Source organism: Vombatus ursinus, unplaced genomic scaffold, assembly GCF_900497805.2.
Source record: "Vombatus ursinus unplaced genomic scaffold, bare-nosed wombat genome assembly UNPS02010320.1, whole genome shotgun sequence".
Lineage (NCBI taxonomy): Eukaryota > Metazoa > Chordata > Mammalia > Diprotodontia > Vombatidae > Vombatus > Vombatus ursinus.
This window is the reverse complement of record NW_020950098.1, coordinates 5,848,626-5,876,563: the sequence shown is the minus strand read 5'-3', so window position 1 is coordinate 5,876,563 and position 27,938 is coordinate 5,848,626. Positions and strand designations below refer to the sequence as shown.

At 37.7% G+C, this 27,938-nt stretch overlaps 1 protein-coding gene across 2 annotated transcripts in view; it reads left to right on the top strand.

The window, feature by feature from the left end:
- Positions 1 to 27,938, top strand: part of SRGAP1 (SLIT-ROBO Rho GTPase activating protein 1) — a 315,572-nt gene that overhangs the window by 156,578 nt on the left and 131,056 nt on the right. For both annotated transcript variants that reach the window (XM_027854191.1, XM_027854190.1), the window contains exon 4: positions 26,769 to 26,831. In XM_027854191.1, the coding sequence (XP_027709992.1) occupies positions 26,769 to 26,831 (63 nt within the window). The remainder of the gene's footprint in view (positions 1 to 26,768; positions 26,832 to 27,938) is intronic.

The following is a 27,938-nucleotide window of genomic DNA, read 5'->3' as shown; positions in this document are numbered from 1 at the left end:
TTGTAGTTTTATCAAGCTTTTAACTGAAAGTTGAACCAGGGTTGAAAAAAGGTTGAAAAAGTAAGAAAAAAGTAGAGATGCTAAGAACATATGTTTTGGTTTTTTTTTTGAGATCACTGGGATTACATTTGTCATGAGACCACTCCTGTTTAGTCTTATTTAAGGGGTGGTATTTTTATATCAGTATCAATAATAATGATATTTCAGAGTGGTTCTAATCTTGCCTGATTACTTATAAGTTGTGTGGCTGAGCAAGTCATTTAATTTCAGGGACTCACTTTCCTCGACCATGAAATGTTCATTAACCATACTTTACCCCCAGGGGAATTACACCTCTAAAGTTAGCCAGGATAAGGAATGTGATAAAGAATGAGGCCCATCACTTAGGAAAATTTTGGAAAAATTCTGTTACAAAATCTCCAAGGGCTTTTTCCAGTTTTATGTGATTAATCAGAAATTTTAGATCAAATGCAATTACCACCTCCCAGCTAAGAAGATCCCTGAAAGCCACCAAGTACAGAAAGTCAGTGGGAGAGCTGTATAGTTAGGTGAAATAACACAGCAAAGCATTAGTAAAGATTTGAGCTTCTGTAATCCTGCTTATGTAAAATATGGAGTGAGCAGCAATGTTCCCAAATCCACATTCACTGATGTCCCTAATAGCTGAGGCCAAAGACTCACAGTGGGATCTATCAGAATCCCATTTTTCTTGGTTTTTTTTTTTTAAAGAGTTGAGGTGTTTTTTCATTTTCTTGTTTTTTTTTTCCCTGATAGAAGAAGGACAGAAGTACTTGAACTTATTTTCTTCTGATTTTCACTTGCAGTGTTAACCTGGTAAATAACTTTTCTGTGACTTTAAAAATTTATAAAATTTTTAAAATAAAAAGAAATGAATATAAATAAAAAATAAAAATAGAATAAAATATAAAATAGATATTTTTTTACTAAACCCAAAATTTACAATAGTCAAGTAAAAGGAAATAAAAGGGGGTGGGGGAGAAGGGAATGGAATAAGCATTTATAAAGCATCTACTATGTGACAGGCACTAGTGCTAAGTGCTTTTTACAAATATTATCTCATTTGATCATTGCAACAACCCTGTGAGGGAGGTGTGGTTATTATCTCCATTATATATTTGAGTAAACTGAGGCAAACAAGTTAAGTAACTTGCCGAGGGACAGCCAGTAAGTGTCTGAGACTGGATCAGAACTCAATTCTTCCTGACTTCAGGTCCAGTGGCTCTACTCACTCTACCCAGCTGCTTCGAAAAGACTAATTTCAGTCTATTTGGTGTGTGTTGGGATATAATTAAAGGGGACGTTTCTCCCAAAATACATTGTAATGTAATCCTTAGACTTCAAAATATTTAAGAATTAGAGAAATCCTTACTCTACCATACTCTTCTTAGTCTCCAGATCTCACTATTTCAAATATGTGCATGGCCAGAGATGTTAAAAGTCCAAAGAAATTTAAGTGGGAAATGATCCCTTTCTGATGTGGTCTGCGATTCCCAGGTCTAAGGTGGAGAATAGCAGTTGAGGGCTAATGAGTCAGTAAGCCCAGACTCTTGGTTAGAGTTATATTTGTAATCGTTTCTTCTCTAGGTTTATCCTTGAGGCTGCAGTTTGCCATTTTAAGATTAAGATATAGATTGAGTAGATGTTCCCTGTTTTGGTTTAATGGTGAGAGAGAGAGACTGGGCTTGAAATCAGGAAGACCTGAGTTCAAATCCTAGGCAAGCCACTTAATCCAGTTTGCCTCAGCTTCCCCATTTGTCAAATGAACTGGAGAAAGAAATGGAAAACCAGTCTAGTATCTTTGCAAAGAAAATCCCGGATGGAGTCATGAAGAGTCTGGCATGACTGAAACCACTGAACAACAACACACTTGTATATGTTCTAACCTGCCTCCCAACTCCAAGTCAAATGCAAGCTCCTTAAACCAGACTCTTGTTTTTTAGCCTTGAGTTCTCAGTGCTTAACACAATGAGCCTTTAATACATGTCCCCTGAAATGAATTGAGTTGTTGAATTAAATATGGGGTATATATCATGCCTATATTTCCTTTTTTTTTTTGAGGAAGTCTACTTTCTTGTAGTCTAAGATTCTTGTCTTCCTTGATAACTCTCAGTCCTTTCCAGTTCCCAAATTCTATAATTATGCCCAGTGTTCTTATCCTTTAAGATTTTTTATTTGGTTTTTTATTTTGGGGCAGACCTTTGATTTCATTGGTGGAGAGGAATCCCAATAGGGCAACTCCCTTTACTGCTGCTGATTGGCATCTCTTTTGCAACAAAGAAAGACTGTGTGTGTGTGTGTGTGTGTGTGTGTGTGTGTGTGTGTGTGTGTGTGTGTGTGTGTGTGTGTTATATGAAAAGAGTTGTCTTTGGCACTGAAGGTTAATTGATTTCAAATTCAAGGGCCACTAGGATCTTCCTTTAGGGTTCTAGTCATCCCTCCATTTGCAACCATTCCATTCTTGTTGGCAGAAAGTAATCTCAAAAAGTAGTGGCTTTACTCATTGTGACTTTTCCTTTCTAAGAAATGAAATTATCATTGAGGCAAGTGAATTTATGGAGTGTTTTCCTTTTATTAGCATGAGACTCCTAACAAATAAATGTTCTGGTAGTTGATATAATCCATCCCTTCTGCAGATGTTTGCTTCTAATATAGGTTGCAATCAAATAATGTAGCTAGATCATTTTAGTATATTTGGCCTCACTCTAGATGGGTGGCCTTCTTAAGAAATCTTACTTCTTTTTCTTCATCTTGGGGGATTCCAATAGAAGATCAGAGCATTACATAGATGTAGAGCTGGAAAAATATTTAGAGAACATCTAGTCCATCAGAGGTTGATGTGTGTTGTTTGTTTTGCAAAACTCAATAGGTAGAAAATTTGCACAGTTAATATAACCCAGTGTTTAAGATAGAATTTGAAATTTTAGTGTTTTGGTGTCTATTTCCATGATATTTCCACTCTTCCAGAAGTGATTTTTTGCTCATTTAGAGAGGACAGTAGGCCTCACAGCTCTGGGTTTTCTACTTCTTGGCTCTCAGCAAGGGCATGAAATAGGATTTTTTAGTGGATATCCTTATAGAATTTGGAATATCCTTATGGGATTTGAATTTGGATTCGTTTGAAGGAATGAAAAATTCAGTAAACATTTATTAAGTCCTCATTATGTACAAAGCATTGTGCCAGGAATTAAATTCAAAGGAACATACAATACTGACCCTCAAGGAATCTACCAGAGGAGATTGCTGGAAGACTTCTACTAGAAGATGCATGATATTCTCCAAAGAAGAGCTTCATGAATCCTGTATCCCTTCATTAGTATATGGTTTCTTTTCCTTTGCTTTCTCTTCTGTATCATATTTTTTCCCATCACCAACTTTTCCCATTGATTTGGTTCTTTTCCAATCTGTTTAGAATGTTTTTGTTTGTAGCTTCCTTACTAGTATATTTCTTCTATCCCGTCCATATTAGCTCAACATCCTCTCTAAAAAGTTTGAGTGTAGACAAAGATTTCTCAAGCCCCTTTCTCTTCTCCAGTGGACCAGCACCATACCATATGTAATTGCCAACCTCAGACAGGAATACATAGCATTTTTTAACAATGCTGAAAACTCTCATTTATTTATCACTTTGTGATTTCCTTCTGTTAACAACACTAAAAATTCCCATTTTTAAAAATCATTTTGTGCTTTTATCAAACCAACTTTATGTGTAAGGTAGTTAAAAAAAAATATTGGCCTGTTTTCTGAGGATCAAAGGTTATGAGCATCAGGCACTGAGGTAACTAAGTCTCAAAGAGGTTGTGACTTGTCCATATTCACACAGGTATTAAATGCAGAGCTAGGATTTTAATCCAGGTCTATTGACTCTAATTTTAGTACTCTTTTTCCTACATCATATACCTCTATACCCTGCATATGGGTGTCAGTTTGGATTTCTCAGGGCTCAAGGTGAACTAACTCCCTCGTGGATTCCCTTGGAAACCGTTGGCTACAGAGATTTTTCTGTTAGCTTCTGGTTGCCCTGAAGCCTCCTGGGATGCTCATTTAAGTATCCCTGGCCTCTCCTGAAGTACTAATATCTACTAACCTGCTAGAGTATTAGAAGTTAGCATAATTAGCAGGAGTTAAATTCTGCCTCCCTTCAGCAAAAACAGCAGACCAGTACATACATACATACATGCACACACACACACACACACACACACACAGGAATCATTCCTCTCTAAGAGGAGACAACATGTAAATTAGATACATACATAGGTGTAAGGGTGTTAAAATAAGTAATAAGTTGCTTCTGCTACATCACTAAATGAAAAAAAAATTATTCAAGCAAGGCATTGAAAGAGGCATAGAAAAAGGCCTTAATTATTTTCAAAGGAAGGAAAGCTATTGGTTGAAATGAAATGAAGCTATACAGGGGATGTATTGGTGTTGGCTGAAGAGATTCAGCCATACTCTGTGGGGCTTATAGAAAATAATAAGCCAGTTCAGAAGCCAGGCATTCAAATGGCAGATGAACCTAGAGCAAAGAGAAATCCAGCCAGGACTCTGAGAGAGTCCCTTGGATTAGGAGCAGGGAGAGGAGAAGAGCATCTGTCTCTTATGAGCTCAAAAGGTCAGAATATTTCAGACTTCCCATGGGCATTCTAGCAATATCCTCAGATTAGCAGAGGCTGATAGCAATGTCTACAATGGCAGCTAAGGATAGACTGAACATGTAAGGGGAGAGCAGTTTCAGGAATCTATTAGGAATCTAGACAACTGCATTTCATGATGGCTCCATGAAAGGGGGGGAAAAAGGATTTCCAGCAGCTTTTACTCCATTTACCACAATATGTATTCTAAACTTGAGCCCATTTTCCCCAAACTTAGCATCTGTTGGGGGGGGGGGAAGTACGTCCCCAGTTTGGGGCATTGTTTTGTACCAACTGCTCTTACCATACCACCTTAGTAAATATCCATTTTTAAAAGCTCTGGCTGAATAATTTATATCAACTGATGACCAGTAGAGGAAGCACATCGGTGGGGGATTTTGAGCATTAGTAGTTAAAAAGCCCCAACTTCATGAAGGGAGCAGTAGCTTGAATGGAATGTCTCAGAACATTCAGGGGAGTTCTAAGGCCTATGGTATTTTCCAAAGCACGATAACTGAAAGTTCACATGAGAATTTAAGAATTCTACACAAGAATTTTAACAAGGTAGGATTTTTAACATTTTTTTTTTCCTCAGTAAATTATTTCGCTATTTAGTGCTCTTTATCTGAAACTTATCTCTAAATAGACCCTGCTAACTGGTTTTCTTGCTAATTTCTTGTTTCATACACCTGTGGGAGCTGTTATATGATACTACCTTAGGATTTGTACTAAATTCTCCCAAGGTTTGAAAAGACTTTTGTAGCAAAAATATCGTAAACATATGATAGACCAAAATGTGCTGATACTTCCCAGTTTTGCTCCTATACAATCCCATGTAAAGAATCAATGAGATAAATGTATGTAAATCACTTTGCAGACTTGAAAGCACAGAATGGATGTGAGCTGTTGTTTTTGCTTTTATTATTGTTGGCACTCTGATTCCAAGAGATATGATTTTAGTGGTACAGTCCTTCTCTCCCACAAATAAATTTGCTCTACCTCCTACCTGCACTTCTCCTTGTGAGATTATGTGTCTTCGAAGATTATGAATACACCCCCTCATTGTGTTGTGTTATAGTATTTCTTAACCCAATGGGATAGTGGATGATAGCTAGGTAAAAAACCCACAGTAATTATTCCAGGTGGATATCTCTCTTACCTTCAAAGCCTCATTAGCTACTTTTCAGTAGTTAACCTGGCATTCTTTTTCCTCTTGTATTGGTACCTTTGGTCCTGACATTGACTAGGGGTAGTGTGCCCCTTGGCCATGTTACCTTGGTCTCACTTTACAAAGACTCCTGCCTCCTTACCACTTACTCAATGAGCCTTTTCCTTTCAGAGTTAAAAAGGTGCTTTTGCTTTTGGTCCAACTCTACAACCAAAAAAATATACATATGCATAAAAATGAAATTAGCAAAATGTGACTGAAGTCCCCTTTCACAGTCACATGTGTTGTAAAGATTACTTCCATCCTATGGAAATTAATTTAGTTATTTAAATATTTCATCACAACATCTCACCTACCAGGTTAAAGGAAACCGGCAAAAAATATATCATTTGGAGACATCCCAAAATGGCCAGAATAGCGAAAATAGTTGCTCCCATTGCTTAGATGAGCAGGAGTCATAAAACTATAGTACTTCAGATTAGATGGAAGATCACCATAGCCCAGCTGCTGGGCCCCTTCACACTCCAACTCCCTTGCCTCCACCCCAACCTGCTGATGGGTAACCCAAGTACTATTAGCTTTTAACATCTGAAACATCTTTCTGCCCTTAGGAGTTTCAGGACTTCCCATTTGAATATATTGTGGCCCTTTCAAAATGTTTACATGAATTATAAATACATACATGAATTTGCTACAATGCATGTTCCTATTTGAGCTCATCTCACATACTGTTTGGAGCATTTTGATTTCATTACATTTTTGGATTGAAAAGGAAAGAAGTAAGCAAGTATTTATTAAATGCTTACTCTGGGCCAGGCACTGTGCTGAGCATATTTTAAATATTATCTCATTTGATCTTCATAGCAGGTAGGTACTGTTATGGTCCCCAGTTTACAGTTGAGGAAACTGAGGTAGACAGAGGTTAAGTGATTTGCCCAGGGTCACACAGCTGGTTCATTTCTGAGGCCCAATTTGAAATCAGGTCTTCCTGATTCTGGGCCTAGTGCTCCATCCACTGGCCCTGAGTAGAGTACTTGAATTGGAAAATGTGGGTTCAAGCAAGTCACTCATCCCCTCTTAGCTACCTGTAAAGTGTTGGGTAATAATAGTACCTACTTCACAAAGTTTTAGGGAAGACTGTGTAAACTTTAGAACAGTTTGCAAATATGAGCTGCTACTATTATTATTAGTAGCATCACTTTACTCGAATCAGAGATTGTCAAATATTCAGAGACCGGTTTTAACCTCTTTTCTCTTACAAAGAATTTAAGAGAAAATGGCAGTTGCATAGGGAAAGTAGCAGGGCAGTGGGTGTGTGAGCATGCCTCTTCTCTGGAGTTTGGTATTAGCTGCCTGCAGTTTCTGAGGGAGGATTTCTGGCAACAGCACACTACAGAATTAGCAAGGAGTTGTCTTGGTAGCAGGAGCTGAGAAGTGCCCCTGAACCAAAATTCTACTACCTTGGGCAATATGTCACAGGTACTAGAAAGTTATTTCTCTTTCAAAATTGCTTGAGGAAAGTCATCACAGTGTAGTAGAAAAAAAAAACATTTGAGTTAAAATTAGAGGATCTGGGTTAGAATCCTGGCCAATTTCTTCATCTGTCAGAGAAGGGAGTTAGATGAGATATCCTTCGTGTGGTCCTTTCAAACTCTGAAACTATGATGAATGAATAAAAAACATTTATTAAGTATTTATCATGTGCCAAGTACTGTGAATACAAATGAAATTGAAATGGTCCCTGTCCTCAAGAAGCTTACATTCTAGTAGGGGAAACATCATATAGGGGAGTAACGAAGGAGAGAGATTTTGGTGTGGGAAGTCATTGGGATATTGAGTGAAGCCAGAGAAGAAAAGATTGGCACGTTTTCCAGAAACAGTGGTAGTATTGATTGATTTGATTAAAATTCCCAGAGGTGGAGAAAATTGCAACGGGGTTTTTTCTTGTAAGTTCTAAAAGCAATCTTCCAAAGATTTTTCATTTGATCCAAATAATTTCTATTTCTCAGAAGTCTATGGTGTTAAAAAAAAAAAAAAAAAAAACTAGTAAGAAAGATTGGGGGGGGAACTAAAAGCAACTAGCTATAGTTATACTCTTTAAATAGATTCTGTGCTATTATTATAAATTATATATTCTACCAAACAGATTCTATACCATTATGTATTAGCTAATATGAAGACTTTTTACGTTATTATAATCATATAAAAAGTTCCATTTCTGTTTCACCTTGAAGTTTACACATCATTTTTCTCATACAAAAATCATTTTCCTTACAAAAGAAAATTTTGTACTCTGCATTTTAGATATAACCTACCAGAAACAATCTTATTAATTTAAGTTACATTAATCTATAAGTATTTCTACTTAGAGGGAAGAGAAAAACTAATGATAGGCAGAATTATCATTGTTGTGGAGTCGTTTCAATTGGGTCTGACTCTTCATGACCCCATTTGGGGTTTTCGTGGCAGAGATATTGGAGTGGTTTGCCATTTCCTACTACAGATCATTTTACAGTTAAGGAAACTAAGGCAAAAAGCATTAAGTGCCTTGGCCCTGGTCACACAAATAGTAAGTGTTCTGAGGCTGAATTTGAACTCAGGTCTTCCTGATGCCAGGCGCGGCACTCTATCCACTGTACCGCCTAGCTGAGGTACCTCATGATTTTAAAAGTCTCTCTGACAAGCCATTTTCAAATTACAATTGGTGATATTCCTGAACCAAAAATATTTCATAGTACCAAAAATAAGACGTAGTTTAGAGCTCAGAGAAGAATTGAATTTACACATTCATCAAACAGAACAGTAGTCATATAACCTTTCAACACACCCTAGGAGAATCATTTTCTTAAAACTGCAATCCCTTCTCTTTGACCACTCCCTCTAAGAATTGTCCTTTCTAGCTGACCAAAGGTGAATTACTTCTGTAACAGAAGTGATAAAGACTTCTTCCGTCTTTCAGTCTGATCATTATACTAACATTATAGAGAGTATAAGTCAGGGAAGAATTCTGCCTTGGCTGATGAGGAGAGAGGGGCCAGAAATGGGTTTAAAACTAGGCAGGCCTTTGAGAATGATGTAGAAGATTTCTGTGTAGGATATTGTTTCAAAATGATCGTTTTAAAAAAGAACAGTAAGGTTTTTCTTTTAGATTAGCCCAAAGGCTTCAAACTAGGATAAATTATTATAAATTTAGATGTTATATTTTAAAAATATATATCACATAACATAGTAATACAAATATATAACAGAAATATACTATATATTAAATGATATATTTTACAAATATAACAATATATAATATAATTATATAGTATATATTACAAATAAATATATAAAACAGCTAACATTTATGTAATGACTTATGCTTTGCAAAATACATTACACACATTCTATTTGATCTTTACAATAGTCCCTAAAGATAGGTGCTATTAATATCTGTGTTTGAAGCCCAGAGAAACTTTCCTAGGGTTGCATAGTTAATAACAGTCTGAAGGAATATTCCTGATTCTAAATTCAGGACTCCATCTATTGTGCCAGCTGGCTTCCAAGGAAACTGAGTCTCAGAGTGGTTGAGTGACTTACTCTTGGTCCAAAAATTCCCAAGTTTAGTTATTGGATTCCAACCCAAGTCTTTCTAGACTTAGAGTTGTGTTTACCTTCTGCTAACTCATCCTGACTCTCGTAACAATAGCTGACATTTATAGCAATTGGGATTACAGACTCACAGATATTGAAGCGACAAAAAGGACCCTTACAGATCACCTAATCCAGCCCCTTTCAGACTTAAGATGAAGAAACTAAGACTCAGAGAGAGGACGTGACTTTCTGAGGGTCACGTGAATTGTGAATGCAGAGCTTATTTTTTAATTATTTCTTCATGGCTACACGGCTGCTGTAGCACCCTGCTCTGTTGAGTTTTCTGTCATCTAAAGGACAATCTTGCGTTGATGAACACTGAGTACTTGTAAGGAAACGTGACCCCTTAATGATTGAGTGACTTCTGGATTAGACAAGCAGAAAAAAGAGAGAGGTGGGGTGAATGGTGAACAGGAAACCACTGGAGTCATGGGCGTATGGGGAGGATCTAGCACCCCAACAGGTCCCTTGATTCTCAGCTCTTACACCTCAGAGATTGCTAAGAGTAGAGGAGATCATTCTCTCCTTTTTCGAACAGAATTTTCATCTTGTTCTTAATCTTGCCTTGAATCTTACGTGGCCTGTTGCCTAAATTAAAACAATATGACTCCCTGAATTACTGTTTTATTGCTTACTTTGATAACTATATTTGCTTACTATCTGTGATTATCCTTTATATAATAAAACATTTAATGGGAGGGAGGCTAAACTGGCTGAGATTAAGGTAACTTTTACTCTCCTGGTGTATGAGGAACTAATTTCCCCTCCCCCAGCCACCAGGGAAAGTGGCTTCTATCAACCCTCTCCTTCCCCACCCCACCCCAAAAAGGAGTCTTACACCTTGACTGCAAATATCTGGTGTCTGATAGATAAATAATTAGGGCAGCGAAGTGGCACAATGGTTAGAGCACCAGGCCTGGATACTCAATTTCAAATATGGCCTCAGGTACTTACTAGCTGTGTGACCCTAGGCAAGGGACTTAAGCCTGTTTGCCTCATTTTCCATATTTGTAAAATGAGCTAGAGAAAGAAAAGGAAAACCCCAAATGGGAACACAAAGGGTCAGACACAACTGAAAATGATTGAATAACAGCAACCACAGAATAGATATTATAGCCCGGCACCCCTCTTGAAGATAAGGGAGAAGGGGTGATGACCCAGTTATGGCCATCTTCCTATTCTCCATAAAGGTAAAACTCCATTTTCCTTAAGATGTGGGGTGGGGGATTCCAGATTTCTTTCTATATCCATGGGTTACTCAGTCCACTTATTACATACCATGGTCCACCTATTACACAGGTAAACATCAGAACTCCGTTTCAGTCCCACATCTCCTAATGCCAAGTCCACCCCTCTTTCTTATCCACAAGGCTACCTTTAGATGAACCAACTCTTCATATGTTTTATTGATATTTTGTCAATAAACTGATCCATTGGATCAAATCTTTAACTTCAGAGCTGTTGGCAGTAAGATCTTGGGTAATACGTAATGCCTTCAAAGAAAATCATTTCTTTTAAGAAAAGGCCACTCAGAAATTTCTACCAGTATTAAATAATAGCAAACACTTCTTCAGGGAATTTGAATGCTTTATAGCAGAAAGATCAAATGGTAGCCCACCAGCCTAAAAGAACAGTTTGATTATTGAGAGAATCTGAAGGCATCATGGTATAGTGGAAAGAGTGCTGAGTTTGGAATCAGGAGGAAATGGGTCCAAATCCCAGCTATACTGTGAATTGGTTATAGCCATTCTAGAAAGTTTGTAATTATGCTCAAAAAGTCACCAAACTTTGAATACCACCAGGAATGCCTCACAAGGCATATACCACAAAGATATCAAAGAAAGAGGAAAATGACTCATATATCCAAAAATATTTATAATAACTCCTTTTATAGTAGGAGAAACTGGAATCTAAGGAGCGTGCCCATTTATTGAGGAACAACCAAAGAAACTATGGTACCTAAATGTAAAGAAATGCTATTATTATGTATTGGATACAGTTTCTTTGAAAGTACTTTCCAGTTCAGTATCTGAAGACTGATGTGTGCTGATACCAGCAGCAAGTTCCTATGAGCTCTGTCTGAGTCTCGCATAGTCCTTTTCCTGTGAATTTCATAGAGCTAACTTTCATCTTTTATGTTTATGCAATTTTTTGAATTATCTTGGAAACTAGTGTGTTGTTTGATTACTTTGAGGATGACAGACATGTATATTTGACTGAAGGGTATGAATTCGCCAGATGAGTTTCTAAAGGAATATATCAACCATTGTTCCTGAAACTTTCACCCAATTTTCCGTTTATTGAAGGGGAAGGGAAGGATATATTCATTTATATAGTGCTTACTATGTGCCAGGTACTGTGCTAAATATTATCTCATTTGATTTAATCCTCACAACAACCCTGTGAGATAGGTGCTGGAGAAGGAAATGGCAAAACACTCTGGTATCTCTGCCAGGAAAGCCCCAAATGGAGTCACAGAGAGTTGGGCATGACTGAAAAAACTGGACAAAAATGGCATGATCTGGGGTAGCTAGGTGGCACAGTAGATAGAGCTGTGGCCCTGGAGTCAGGAGGACCTGAGTTCAAATCTGGTCTCAGACCACAGACTTAACACTTACTAGCTGTGTGACCCTGGGCAAGTCACTTAACCCCATTTGCCTAAGTTCTTCATCTGTAAAAATGAGCTAGAGAAGGAAACTGCAAACTACTCCAGGAAAACCCCACATAGGGTCACAGAGAGTCAGACATGACTGAAAAAACCACTGAACAAAAGTGACGTGATCAGACCTATGTTTGAGGAATGCTACTTTGGGAAACTGGACTGGAGAGGGGGAAAACTTGGGAGAGGGAAACAGATTAGGAGGAATATGGTAGCAGTCCAGACTAAAGATAACAAGGGTTTGAACTAAAGTGATGACCGAGTCAGGAGAGAGGAAAAAAGCAGATGCAAGAGAAGGAGTGGAGGTCAGGTCAACAAAAGTTGGAAAATGATGTGTCTCCTTAACAACATAACATATTAAAAAGAACCACATGTAACCAAGTTAGACATTTTATCACATGACGGTCTTTCATAGCACTGTGGTGCTAACTGTTTTGTGTTAATAGTTGACCTGACAATTACATTTTAGAGAGAGGCCATAAACAACCTTCCAAATAATAGTTTGTAAAGGCTAATTCTTAAAGCAAAATTGGCTCCAATGATAATACTATTCTCTGTTTATTATGTAAAAGAGGGAGGAAAAGCCAAGCCCAGTAAATATTTTTTATCCCCAAATCCTGCCTGTTTAACAGAGAATTGGATAACATTTCAGCACTGGTTGAAGGTAATCTTATGTTGTATATGGTTGGATTTCCTCGGTCTTTTTATTTAATAATTAGGATTAAAAACGGGTTAAACTTAGTTATTAAAGATTGGAAAGGTAGAATATAAGCAGTGAAGCTTATCTGGTTCTCACAAGTTAAGGAGGAAATTTACTACTTTATGATAACCCATGAGGGAACAATATGTCTACAATAAGTTGAGATGTCCAGAGTGTCTAAAGCAGGGGTGCCCGCTTGTGGCTTTGAGGCTGAAGGTTCCCCACCTCTGGTCTAAAGTGATCTTTTTTTCTTTCTTTCTTTTTCTTTTTTAAAGGCAGTTGGGGTTAAGTGACTTGCCCAGGGTCACACAGCTAGTAAGTGTCAGATGTTTTGGTCTAAAGTGATCTTAAGAGTATTCTGGCTGGAGTTTTGGAGTAGAGCTAGGATGGTGAAGTAACAGGAGGAAGTACATTCAAGCTCCTCCACAAAGACCTAGAAAACACACCAGACCAAGTCCTGATAGGGAAATTTAAAAAAAAATCACAGTGAGTCATATTTTTAGCCCAGGTTGAGACAGAGAGACAGAGAGATCTGTGAACCTGGGGGATAGAGTCTAGACAACAACATGCCGTGCAGAGGATTACAGCGTGCCAGAAATATAAGAAGACCAAGGCTAGGTACCAGAATAAGAACAAGTTTCAAACCCACAAAGAAAAGCCTGACATCGTGTAAGATACAGGAACTGGTGCCAAATGGCAATTCTTTTGTTCGCTGCTCAGCTTCTGGGTCACAATCCAGGGTAGACTGAGGTGGGGAGTTACACCCAGAGGAGGGATTCCAGGGTAAAGAATAGTCAAGAACTATAGGGCGTGTGTGTGTGTGTGTGTGTGTGTGTGTGTGTGTGTGTGTGTGTGTGGTTTGTCCTTCATTCTTGAAGAGGACCATGACATCAGGAAGATGATGACATGACTTGCAATTGAATGGATCAAGCAAGGAGAAAGTTCAAATGCTAAAAGTAGCTGTGTGGCTCTGAACCAGGAGCAGGGTCTCAGTTGTATCCTTTAGTGCAATCTGGAACCTACAGTGGAATAACTAGAGTAGCAATCCCAGATCAAAGTATAACCTGCAGCTCTATCACTCTGAACCTATAGAGTTTTCCAACTGGCTGGTGGTGGCTAAGTCCAGTCTATTGGAACTCTAACCAGGAGAGGGGCCCAGAAGGATGTTGCACAGACCCAAACCAGGTCAGAAACTTGCAGAACTTAGACCAGGAGGGCAATAATCAGACTTTGCCTTCGATCAGACCACTCTGAGGGAGCTGAAAGCTGGCAGGTGCCCAGCCTGAGCTGTCTCTGAGACACTGAAATAATGCAATACCCTCCCAAAAAAAGTAGCAGAAGAACCCAGAAGGGCACAGGCTTAGCTCAGTCATTTCTTCCAGAAGCATGCAAAACACCACTTCATCAAGTCTAAAATCAGGAGGTAGTCTGGGAGAATAAGCAAATAAAAAAATCCCACCATAAAGAGATATTATAGGGGCAGCTAGGTGGCGCAGTAGATAGAGCACCAGCCCTGGATTCAGGAGGACCTGAATTCAAATCCGGCCTCAGACACATAACACTTACTAGCTGTGTGATCCTGGGCAAGTCACTTAACCCCATTGCCTAGCCCCCCAAAAAAAAGATAGTGAATGACAGGGATGGTCAAGTCACAAACCTAGAAGAAGAGAATAACTCCAAAATATCTACAAGCAAAGCCTTGAATTAAAACACATCTTGGACACAAGTCAGCTAGAATTCCTGGAAAAGTAAGACGAGCTTAAAAGGATAGAGAGCTAAAAATTATTTAAAAAAAAAAAAACCTAATGAGAGTGCTAAAGGAAAGAAATGAAAGCTGTGGAAGAAAGAATTGGAAAGAGAATTAAGAGCTTGGAACATATGAGGTACAAAACCTTATACAAGAAACATACTCTCAAGAAACATACCAAATAGAAGCAATTCTATTAAACAACAAGAAACATTAAAACAGAGTCAAAAGATTGAAGAGGAAGAAAAGAGCATGTAAGGTATCTCATAGCACAAACAATTGACCTTGAAGCAGATTAAGGCGAGAGAATTTAAGAATCATTGGACTGCTCAAAAGTTATAACCAAAAATAAAAGGGCCTAAATATCATATTTCAAGACATCATAAAAGAAAACTGCACAGATCTCATGAAGCCAAAGAACAAAAAAAAAAAAAAACCCTAGAAAATAGGAAAAATCTATTGGGCACAGTCTTGAAAGAAATTCCAAATAAAAACTTCTGGGAACATCATAGCCAAATCCCAGAACTTCCAAGCAAAATAAATTATAGCAAGCAACCAGAAAGAAGAAATTCAAGTATTGAGGAGCCATAGTCAAGATCACACACGATTTAGCAGCCACCAGTAAAAAGGGGTGGAGAGTTTGGAATACAGTATTCCAAAGGCAAAGGTTTACAACCAAGAATGACTTAATCAGCAAAAATAAGTATTTTCCTAACAGAGAAAAAATGGACCTTTCATGAAGTAAAGGATGTTTAAACATTGCTGAGGGCAACTAGGTGACACGGTGGATGGAGCACTGGGCTTGGAATCAGGAAGACTCATCTTCATGAGTCCAAATCCAGCCTCAGACTTTTACTGTGTGACCCTAAACAAGTCACTTAACCCTGTTTGCCTCAGTTTCTTGATCTTTAAAATGAGCTGGAAAAGGAAATGGCAAACCACTCCATCTGCCAAGAAAACCCTAAAATGAGATCATGAAGAGTTGGACATGACTAAAACAACACAGCAACAATCATTCCTGATGAAAAGACCAGAACTGCATAGAAATTTAAAATGAAAATACAGAAGTCAAGAAGAACATAAAAAGAATTAACAACTTAAACAAAGTTCTAGGACATAAAATAAACCTACATACATCATCCACTATCTTAACAACAAAATACATCAGAAAAATATAGAAAGATAAATTACATTTAAAATAACTACAAAAAGTATAAAATACTTGGGAGTTTACTTGAGAAGATACACACCAGAACTATTGTGAACATAACCTCAAAACATTCTTTACACAAATGCAGACCTAAATAGTTGGAGAAATGTTAACTGCTTATTGGAGGCTGAGCTAAAATAGTAAAAATGATAATATTACTTAAAATAATTTATTTATTCAGTGCCATGCCAATAAAACTATCAAAGGATTACTTTATAAAACTAGAACAAATAAAATTCTTTTGGAGAAACAAAAGGTCAAGAATCTAATAGTGTATAATAAATAAAACGTGAGAAGTAAGGGGGGGCCAGTGGAACCAAATGCCAAATTATGCTACAAAACTCTAATCGTCAAAACAATTGGATACTGGGAAAGAAATAAAGAGGTTGATTAGTGGAACAGATTAGATGCACAATACAGAGAAGCAGATGATCACAGTAGCCTACTGTTTGTTAATCCCAGAGATCACAGCTGTTGAGGCAGACACCCAAAATTTGACAAAAACTATTGGGAAAACTTGAAAACAGTTCAGCAGAAACTAGGTATACAGCGTTATTGCACACTGTATACCAAGAATCATAGATTTAGAGTTGGAAAGAGGGGCAGCTAGGTGGCATAGTAGACAAAGCACTGGCCCTGGACTCAGGAGGACCTGAATTCAAATCCAGCCACTTAGACAGCAGCTGTGTGACCCTGAGGAAGTCACTTAACTCTGATTGCATCTAAAAGAAAATTTATTGAGGATTCCTAGAGTTGGAAGGGGCCTTGGAGGTCATTGAATGCAAAACCCTCAGTTTATAGGTGAGAAAACTGAACACAAATAGGTTAATTGACTTGCTCAAGATGATGCAGATATTAGGCATTCTGAGGAAGAATTCAAACCCAGATCTTCCTGAGCTCCAAGTCCATTATTTCCCTACCCACTACACTATGCTGCCTCATTTATTCATTTTCAGTGTATTGCAACATGACAATTTACATGTGCCAGGTTAAGTGGATTTAAGGCTCATTTTCTCTAGTTTTCACTGTATTAACCCTCACAAAATGGCTTAAAAAGTGGCCTTAAAAAAAAGATTTTTTTCACAGATTGAAGCTATACTGGTAGTAATGCAATCACAAGCTAATAACAAGAAAATGGCAGGACTAACACTTCACTCTTGTTATGGGTTCTTCTTCAGCTATTTCATGTGGAATGACAGCTTAATATGTCTGACAAGAACTTCACCAAAAACACTAGAAATTGTCAAGAAACTTACTAAAATATGGATTTCCACCCAGTGGTGTTAAGAACCTTGCTCTAAGTGTATATCATGCCTTGAGACATTCGCTAATGATCATATGAAACTGTCATGATTATCAAGACAGCTGTACTAACTATATTCTTATTGTTACAATGTATGTCCCCTGTTAAAACTTCTCATATCTATACACTATGCAGTATTTTTCAAGCAATTTCAAAATCTCCCAGTGAGTTTTAGTGGATTTTGTACCCATTTGTTATAACATATGGTGCAACACCCTCAATTAGTTTATAAGAATAACTGATTAACATCAGGGAAGATGGAAATTTGCCTACTGGATATCAACAAAAACCTTTGTGTAAATAGCAAATGACGTTGAAAAAATGTTTCATGGCTTAGTAAGCACAGGCAGTGAGGCAGTCTATATATCTTTGTGAGGTAGTTGCATTTTCCTCATGACAACGATGAAATCCAATCAAAATAAACTGAAGTGAGTTGTTTGCATGTTGTATCCTGGAGAGCACAGACTGGTTTTTGCCTTTCATTGTTATCCTCAGCACTTAACCCAGTATCTATGTCTGTCGGTGCTCGATAAACACTAATTGACTTGACACTCACTGAGACTCAGTCCTTTAAATTGCTGTCACAAAATGTTAGCCCAAGACTTTCAAAAATAATGAAACATAATTCAATCACCTTATTCTCATTATCAATGAATTTTAGTAAGACCAAAAAGGTTTTTTACTCCTTGAAAAAAAATTGTAATGTATTTTATTATCTTATCCTTTCAAAATATCTATTTTTATGTGTATTTTCTAATATGAATAATATACAGAGTCTCTCCAAAGTGTTATTAAATTTTAAAACTTAATAGCTTATACTAAAATTTTATTGTTGAAAACGTGTATTCCCTATAAAATATCTCAAATCTGTACACTTCAAAGAATTTTAAAAACTGTTTTAAAATCTCCCAAAGAGCTGCAGTGGGTTTGAACCCATTTATTAAACATAAAATTCAACACCCTCAATTAGTTTTATTGCTGAAAACAATCCTTGTCCCCCATAAATCCTCTTATATCTGTGCACTCTGCAGAATTTTTAATAGCTTAGAACTTTACTAAGACTTTTGTGCATGAACCCTGCATTATTACATTCAAGTGTGTGTATGTGTGTATAATATATATGTATATATACATATGTGTTTATGTGTGTATAAATGCATATATATATCAATAAAAATACATATATTGGGGTACATGCTCAATATTTTTATTGATAAAGGTATAATATTAAAACAAGTTTAGAAATGACTGCTTTAGTATAAATGAGCTAAAAAAATAATACTCAGTTATCTCGGTGCCAGACTGAGAGAAGGAGGGGCATGAGACAAAGTGACTTTAGTGTGAAGTTGTTGATGAATGGCCATTATGACCTGGGAAATGGATGGATAGATAGATAGACAGACAGACAGATGCATGCATACACATACACACACACACATATAATAGGTAGGTATTATATATGTATATACATATACTCAAACACACATATACACATTTGTGTATGTATTTCTATGTGTATATGTACACACATATATCTGTATTTCTCTATCTCGCTGCTACATCTGACCTTAGACTACCTTTTCTTAAATCCGGTGTCACTTTTAAGAGAGATTAGCCAGTTTTGGTGCTGAGAGCATGTTACTAGTCCAGAGTGTCCGATGTGTTCACATTTGGGCTCTGCCCCTCAGTATGCTCAGGACCTTGGGCAGATAGCTTATTGAGCCTCTCTGGACCTCTGTCTCCTCATCAGTAAAATGAGCAGGTCAGGTTAGGTGACCTCGGAGGTCCCTTTCAGCTCTGAATCTGTAATCCTATTTATACAACGTGTTTAAATCATAAATGTTGGATTTGGTTATTCCTATATTTCTAATTGTCTGGGGGGTTAAATATGGAATTCTTTACCTACTTCAGATGACGTTGAGCAACGATTCAAGTAGAGAATTGTTAGGTTTAGCCCATCAGAATTATAGACCTTGTGTTTCTTTGTTTCAGTGAATACATTTTAAATGTTTTTTTTTAATTGAACGTACTTTTATTTCTCATTGTGAAGACAAGGTCATGGGCACTCTCCCTTGTGGACCAGTTGGCTTCACTCCCTTTCATGGATTGTCAGCTGTCTTGCAAATGTGAGCTTATAATAGATGGGGGTAGGCAAGAACTGGGGAAAAAGAGACCTGGAGACCAGGCATGACATTGAGCATGATGATATGAATCCATTGGAAAAACAATGAAAGAAACCGTCCTAATCCCAGGGCTTTGTAGCGTCTTTGTATACTAGAAAGGGATGGTCATTGTTGTTCTAAAACAGTAATGAGGCATTTGTAGGCTTTACATTTACATAACTTTACATAAAGTTTTATCTGTTAGCCATATGCATACGTCAACCATGAGCAGTTCGGAGATTGATGATACTCTTTTAGCAGCAAGGGAAAAGTAAGCAAAGCTGATCAGCTTTTCAAATAGAGAAAGAGTCCCAGAGAGGGACTCCTCAAATGTTAAAGTAAACCTAGTTAACAGGATGGCAAGATCATAGTTTTAATATTAGAAAAGGAAATCTTAGAAAGCCACCCAGTTGTTTTAAGATTTTCATTTGTCTGAAGGATCATGAATTCTCAAAGTATCCCCTGTGACTAATTGTTGTGTAGCTCTATTCACCTGTAGGGTTATAAATGGTTTAAGCTCATGCAACTTTCTTTTGCATATTTTCTGCTAACAATAATAATAAAAACTGATGTTTATATATTGCTGTAAGATTTGCAGAGCTCTTAACCTACGTTCCCTCACTGGAACTTCAACAGCAGTCCTAGGAGTTATTATTATTCCCATTTTATAGAACAGAAAACAGAACAGCTGAGGCTAAGAGAGATTGAGTTATTTGCCACTGATCACAAAGGTAGTAAGTGTCAGAGGCCACGTTTTCCTGACTCCAGGTGGTAGTAGTAGTGGTGATGGTGGTGGTGATGATGATGATGATGATGATGATGATGACGACAGTAGCTAGTGTTTATATAGAGACTATTACATACCAAGCACCATGCCAAGCACGGAAATAGTATCTCATTTCATGCTTACAACAACTCTGGGAGGTAGGTATCATTGTTTTCCCCTTTTTACATTTGAGGAAACTAAGATTAATAAAGGTTAAGTAACTTGCTGAAGAAAGCTAAGCTAGTAAATGTCTGAGGCTGGATTTGAACTCAAGCCTTCCTAACTCCCAGCCAAGGGCTTAATCTACTATGCCACCTAGGTCTCCATCCACTATACCATATTTAAGCTGAAAGCTACTTTGTGGTTTGTTATTTAGTAGTTTCAATTGTGTCTGACCCTTTGTAGCCCCATTTAGGGTTTTCTTGGCAAAGATACTGGAGTGGTTTGTCATTTCCTTCTCCAGCTTATTTTACAGATGAGGAAACTGAGGCAAACAGGCTTAAATGACTTGCCTAGGGTCACATAGCTAGTAAGTGGCTGAGGTAGGATTTGAAATCAGGTCTTCCTAACTCCGGGCTGATGCTTTATCCACATACAACATGACGTCAACTCTTTTCCTACCAGGTACACTCAGAATACCACATTACTTAGCGCTTATATTGTCTTTTGTCACTTTTAACTTTATTGATTTTGTTTTGTTTTTATATGACATACATTTTCAGATTTGTGAGAAGTCTCTTCTAGCAAGGCAAAAGAGTTAAATACTCCAAATATTTCCCTTTGTAAGTTAGGCTTTGTTTTGCTGGGAAATGAGACCACAGTTTACCTCTAAAATCAGATTAGTTTTTCTAATTCATCCCATTCTCTCCAAGTAGAACTATGAAACAGTCCTACAGAACTACGCCTAATTGGAAAATGAGCTTTTCTTGAAGGTGGTTTTATGCTCTAGTAGTTAGTAGCTTTTTTTTTTCTTTTTAACAAGGTCAAACCACAACACTTAGAAGATAGAATGCAAATGTACCAAAACCATATTATTAAATGTTATCCAGAAGCCTGGTTCAGGTCAGGAACAACTTTCTCAAGACAGGCCTTTGTCTTTAGAGTGAAAGGGACTTGGTGTTTTGGTAATCTTTCTTTTTGACATGAAGTCAAGATGAGGAAACTTTAAAGGGTATAAGCCATGGAAGTACAGTATGGCCTTCTGCCAGAACTGACATTCAAAACTTACCAAGTGTGAGAGACTGAAGCCATCTGAAACCTTCTCATTAAAATTTTAATCTCGTTTTCCTCTTTCTCTCTTCACTCTCCCTCTTACTCAATATATGATCATTTATTCTTCCTCTGACTGGTCGTCATGGGGAGTTTACTTTAAAAAATACTTATGGGAGCGCCCACGGGCTCTCAGCAAAGGTCATTTAATCCAACTAGACATCTCCCATGATTGATCACTCAATATTCTCTCGGGTTGTTTTGGCTGTGCTCATTATCTCCCCGGCTCTATTTTCCCAAGGATGTTTCACCCTCCCCAAGAACACAGCTGCCACAGACCAGGGAAGGAGTACACCACATATCGATAATGGGAACTTGGCTGGATGTTGTTTTTATTCTGGTCTTATTCTGCTCATTAAGGGAAAATCCCTTTTTCCAACTCTTAGTTCTAGCATTTAAACACAGTGCCTGGCACATAGTAGGCATTTTAAGAATGCTTGTTAAAAAAAAAAAAAGAATGCTTGTTGGCTTAACTTATCTTTTTGTTGGCTTTAACCCTATTCAAACTCATATGGCACCTGTCCACAAATTATGGAAATGCTTCTCCCTTCCTCAAGCACAAGGGTGGGGAACCTGCAGCCTCAAGGGCACATGTGGCCCTCTAGGTCCTCAAGTACAGTCCTTTGACTGGATCCAAACTTCTTAGAACAAATCCTTTTATTATTTTTTTATTAATAAATTTATTACTGTCAAATAAATTATTAATTATTTTATTTATTTTTAATTTTATTAATTTGTTTAATTGTATTTTAGTTTATTAATAAATTATTATCAATAAATAAATTTATTATTGATAGAAGGATTTGTTCAGTGAAGTTTGGATTCAGCCAAAGGGCTGCACTTGAGGGCCTTGAGGCCACAGGTTCCCCACCCCTGCTCTAGCACCTCCACATATAAAGCAGTTGTGGATGGACTCACTTTTCATGTTCTCCTGTCCAAGTAATTTTAAGTGCAAGGAAAATATTTAACATTTGTGCCACTTTAGAAGATGATTTTTTTTCATTTTTGTTAAATAAAAGGGCATGACAGGCTTCCATATTGTTATCCATTCACTTATTCACTGGATTATGTTCAGGGTTCTCTATTAACTTTCATAGTTCTCAGGTTTTAAAAGAAATGCAATGTAGATAACATGCTATATAATTTTAGCTGCTCCATTGATAATTAAGATATTCTTATTGGCACCTGTGTTTTTCCTCCGCTACCTTACTGGTTCACAGCTATATTTGACATTACAGCATGGACATGTGGAGGCCATGAGGATATGGTCAGCCTTGAGGGAGTTGTCCTTCAAAGGAAATCTGAAAAATTGAGGAAAATATCATTTTTTAAACATCCCCCACTCCCTATCCCTACCAAAAAAAAAAAAGAAAATGAGGATCTTCTATTATTCTTGGTGTCATTCAACATATTCAGCATACTGAAGAATATGAAAGCATAACCTATTTTTTTTTAATAATAGCTAAAATTAGGGTTTGCAGAGCACTTTACATTTATTATCTCCTTTGACGTTCCAACAAACCTGTGAGTTAGGTACTATTATTATCCACATTTAACAGATGAGAAAACTGAGGCTGAGAGAAATTAAGTGATTTGTCCAGGGTCACATAGCTGGTAAGCATTTGGGGCAGGAACAAAACCAAGGCCTTTCTGCCTCCAAGTCCATCACGCTATCTAGTATGATGGAGTGAAAGTCCAAGACTAGCCTCACAAGTGGATAGAGTAGACAGACGTCCATAGGACATGATTCAGGAGGAAGTTTGGGCCCTCTGTAAGAGGAGAGAGCACAGGATTTGGAATCAAAGAACATGGCTCTGCCGCTTACAACCTGTCTTACCTCAGTTTCCTTATCTGTGAAATTAAGAAGTTGGATTAAATGGCCTCTGAGTTCCATTACACTTCTAAATGGCAAAGATCCCCCTGAAGAAAAACACCTCGCTACCTTATTACACAATTGAGAATTCCCTGTTAGCCTTATTCCATAAAGACCTTCATAATAAGGTGCTATTTGGTTTTCTGCAAGCTAGTTAGCTAATACACCCTCAAAGGAACTCACTTGTTTTCATCTACCCACTGACTGTTAGCACAGAATGGGGATCAAGGTATGTGTCAATGGAGAAAACAAGTAATTCTGTTTATGGCTAAGGGCTTCAGGGGCCCTCTGGGTTTCATCAGGGCACTGAGGATGGTGGGGGGGGAAGAGAGAGATAACTAAAATAAATTGAGTGATATTAAGTGCCTATGATGTCCTAGGTACTCTTTTAGGTGCTCTTTTAAAGCAATGGTGTCAAACTCTAATAGAATCGGGGCCATTAAACCATATATAAGGATTCCTGACAGCTACATATTGGCTTTGAAAATCACATATAACATTATTCATATTCTATTGTATTTTTATTTATTTTGTTGACTATTTCCCAATTTTGTTGCCATGCCCCATGTTTGACACTGCGACTGTAGAGAAGTTTTAGTCGTGTCAGACTCTTTGTGGCTTTATTCATGGTTTTCTTGGCATAGGTACCGGAGTGGTTTGCCATTTCCTTCTCCAGCTCATTTTACACTTGAGGAAACTGAGGCAAACAGGGTGAAGTGATTTGCCCAGGGTCATACAGCTAGTAATTGTCTTAAGCCATGTTAGAACTCAGAAGATGAGTCTATCTGACACTAGGCCCAACTCTCAATTCACTGCACCACCTAGCCGCCCACTGTAGATAATTTTGTTGTTGTCGTTTTTCAGTCATATCCAACTGTCTGTGACCCCATTTGGGATTTTCTTGGCAGAGATACTGGAGTGGTTGGCCACTCTCTAGCTTATTTTGCAGGTGAAGAAACTAAGGCAAATAGGATGAAGTGATTTGCCCAGGGTCATCCAGCTAGTTAAGTGTCTGAAGCCACATTTGAACTCAGGAAAACGAATCCTCCTGACTCCAGGCCTGGTGCTTTATCCACTGTACCACCTAGGTGCCCATTGTAGAGAGAGGGGGTAAAAAAAACCAGGCCCCTATCCTCGTGGAACCTACATTCTCTGGGGGAAGTCACTTATAAGCATATCCCCAAAAGGTTCACTAAGGAGTCTAAAAAAAATTTGCTGAGACCAAGTAAATATTGCCTACTTAACAGTTTTACTGAAGTCTCCCTCTGGGGAAGATTAAAAAAAACAATATATAGGTATGCTCCTTCTGGGGGTTGACCAGATGGCTCCCAGGGATTGTTTATGTTCTAAGCAATGTCTGTTAGGTCTGTTTTTTCCTTTGGCTGGGTTTCTCCTACGTCTTTATCTACCAGATTGCATCAGAAATAATGTGTATGAGAATAAATTAATTGCTGGCATCTAAGGTCCCTTCCAACTCTCAAACCCAGTTATTGGCCTAGAGTAGGTTGAAATCCTATGTAAGTATTGACTCCTCACCTGGATAATCTGGTGTTGGGACAAGGGTCATATAAAACAAATCCTAAACTTAAACGAGGCTTCCTTGCTTGCTACCTGAAACTTAGGGCTACTCGTGAAGTGAAGGGGAGAGTTTCCAGGTGACCTTTGATTCCATTAAGGGGTTTTGAATTTGTAGTCTGGATACTGGAATGAAATTTGATATTGAAGTGATGATATCTAGCAAACACTTTGGAAGATTTTGGTAACATTTATGAGGTCAGGATTTAGAAGTAGACTGTGGGGTTCTTGGTTTTCTTTGCTTCCCTTTGAATACTCCTTACCTCCTTGAAAGAGTTTTACTTCATGGCACAGAATTTCAAAGGGCAGGGCACCCTGAAAAGTAAAGTCACCAGGGCCTCAATTTCTTTATTTGTTAAAAAAAAAAAAAAAAAAAAAAAGAAGGAAAGGAGAAGGGAGGTTGGGAATATCTGATCTGTGTGGTCCTTTCTAGTTGCAAATACATAATCCCTCACTCAAAATTGTCTGTCAGAAGGTGTCAGATACAAAAACCATTACTTTCCTTCTTAGTATATGGAGAGGCACAAACAGCAGGAGAATTCTCTCAACAGATATTGAATATATTTTAGTTGAGATACTTCTTCCACGATCCTGCTCACACAGTGCCCATCTTAGCATTTCTGTGTTTTGTTTCTTTTATGGGGTCACTGGCATCTTGTAGCCTTGTCGTTATAGAGGAACATGCATGCACCTGTTTCTAAACAATTTGTAGTCTGGGGACCTCTCCTCTTGTACTCTGAGTAGTGGCAGGGACCCCCTTGGTAGGTGATGCAACCAGTCATACAGCTACGTGAGAGTCATTATTCACCTTAGCAATTTTTGTACCAGGAAAGTAGGGTTTTCTCTAATAACAAGTTTGGGAGAAAATGATCTAAAATAAAATACTGTGTTCTGTCTATCTGCTTTGGACTGGTGATTTTACCAGTGTAGGGAATTCCTAGTGAGGAAACCTCCTTTAAAATCTGGATCTATAACTGCTCTCAAACAGAGAATTAACCTCTTAACTGAGAGGTTAAGATCCTTGCCCAGAGTCTCACAGCCAATATGTGCCTGAGGTGGGGTTTGAGCTTGGGTCTTCCTGACTGAGAAGCCAGCTTTCTCTTTCCATTACGCTCCCTCTCTCTATAATAATATAGTATAATACGGTATGGTATCATACAACATATAATAATAACTGGCATATATATATATATAGGATTATAAAACCCTTTATATATGCTGTCTCATTTTGAACTTCTCAATAATTCCGTATAGTAGCTATTATGCTGTTATCCCTGTCTTACAGATAAGGAAACTGAGACCCAGATAGGTTAAATGAATTGCCCATGATCACACAGCCAATGTCAGAGTTAGGATGTGAATTCAGTTCTCGTCTGACTCCATGTCTAGCTATTACTAAGGAGCCCAGTTCTTTTGTGACTCCAGGTCTACAGTTATGCCTTCTACATGGTGACCTTTCCCATTATGGGTTTTGATATATTGTGGGTCATCATAAGAAGTTAAATGGAAATTTTGGGACAGTTTTGCAGAAACCGAAGATGATGTGCAAGGCCATCAGACGACACAGAAAAAGTGCTTTACAAATATTATCAGATTTTATCCTTACAACAACCCTGCCAGGTAGATGCTATTGTTATTCTAATTTTACACATAAAGAAAATGAGGCTAAGAACAGTTAAGTGACTAGATCCAGATAACACAAGTAGTGGGTGTCTCAAGTTAGATTTAAACTCAGGTTTAAATCCTGACTTCAAGTTCAGCATCCTATTCACAGCACCACCTAGCTGCAAATAAAATCCACAGGTTCAATCCGTATCTTTGTACGTTATTAAATGGTTGTTTTTGAAGTATCTTTTGCTTTTTTAACTGCTACCTTTGGCTTTTAGATTGGTATCATATCCTAAAGACAAGATACCATTGTGTCTGCATAGTATTTTAATCAAGTCTCCCCCCCCCAGCTCAATTGATTAATTTAGAATGTAAATAATGCAGAAACAATTTCTATTGTTTTGAATATCCTTTCCTTAATAATGTCTTCTTAATTACAGAGCAAAGAGATTGCATTCCAGCTTCATGAGGATTTAATGAAAGTTCTTAATGAGCTGTATACGGTAAGCATGTTAACTTTGCTTCTGTTACAAGAACTGTTTAGTTCCGAATCCTTGTTTGCATAAGCCTGTCTCATGTCAGAATTTATTCTAAATCAAACTAATGATGCATGTTTGCCTGGTGGAGTATGCATGCTAACTTAGTGGAACAAGATGCTGACTATGTTTGCGTCCTACGCCTTGCATGTATATGGTGAGAACTATTTGTTAAATACTGTACTCCCTTTTTTAAACTATACCCCTCTTAAATGGGCCATTTCCAAGATTACAACAATTTGGAGTTCTCTTGATGCTTTTGACTTTTTTCCCTCCCTGTTTCAAACAAATTAACTGTTTAGCTAATGACTTAGTAAGCTTTAATTGCATCTCCTTCCTTCCTTTCCTCTCCCCTCAGTAGTTCTGCATGGAAGGCAGAAGCCAGTACTTCAGTTCTATTCAGGGTACTGTACATAAGGAAATTAAATTTTTAATTAAGAATATTTCATTCAAGCATAAGAAAAATCTTATAAAGAGAAATTTGGAATGCAAAATAAGCGTCATACCCATGTTATTTTAAATAACAGTATGCATTTTAAATTTTGAAGATTCTCTCCTATATTATCACTCAATTCAAACTCTTTCTGCAGTCATAGCCTAGATTTTCCTAGTTCCTTAACTTCAGTGTTATCCTGAAATCCTCCCTCTTCCTCAGCCTTTATTTAAACAGTTGGCAAACCTTGTCATTTCTGCCTTGATAATAAAATATAAGTTTCTCTGTTTGACTTTTGAAGAAGCCCTTCACTTTTCACTCGGCTATAAAGCCCTTCACTTGACCCCAACCTATCCTTCAAGTCTCATTCTTTTTCCTGAATTTTGTGATCCAGGCTAACAGACCCTTTTTCTCCCTTCCTCACAAGTGACACTAGCTCCCATTCCCGTGCCTTCCTACTGTCCCTGAACCCTGAACTGCATCACATTTACCCTCCCTTCAATACATAAGTCACCTGCCATCTTCTACATGAAGCCCTTAAAAGCTAGTGCCTATCTTCTCTAATTAACTTTGTATTTATTTTGTATATGTTCTTTACATATTTGTGCGTGTACATGTTATATCAACCAATGGAATATAAA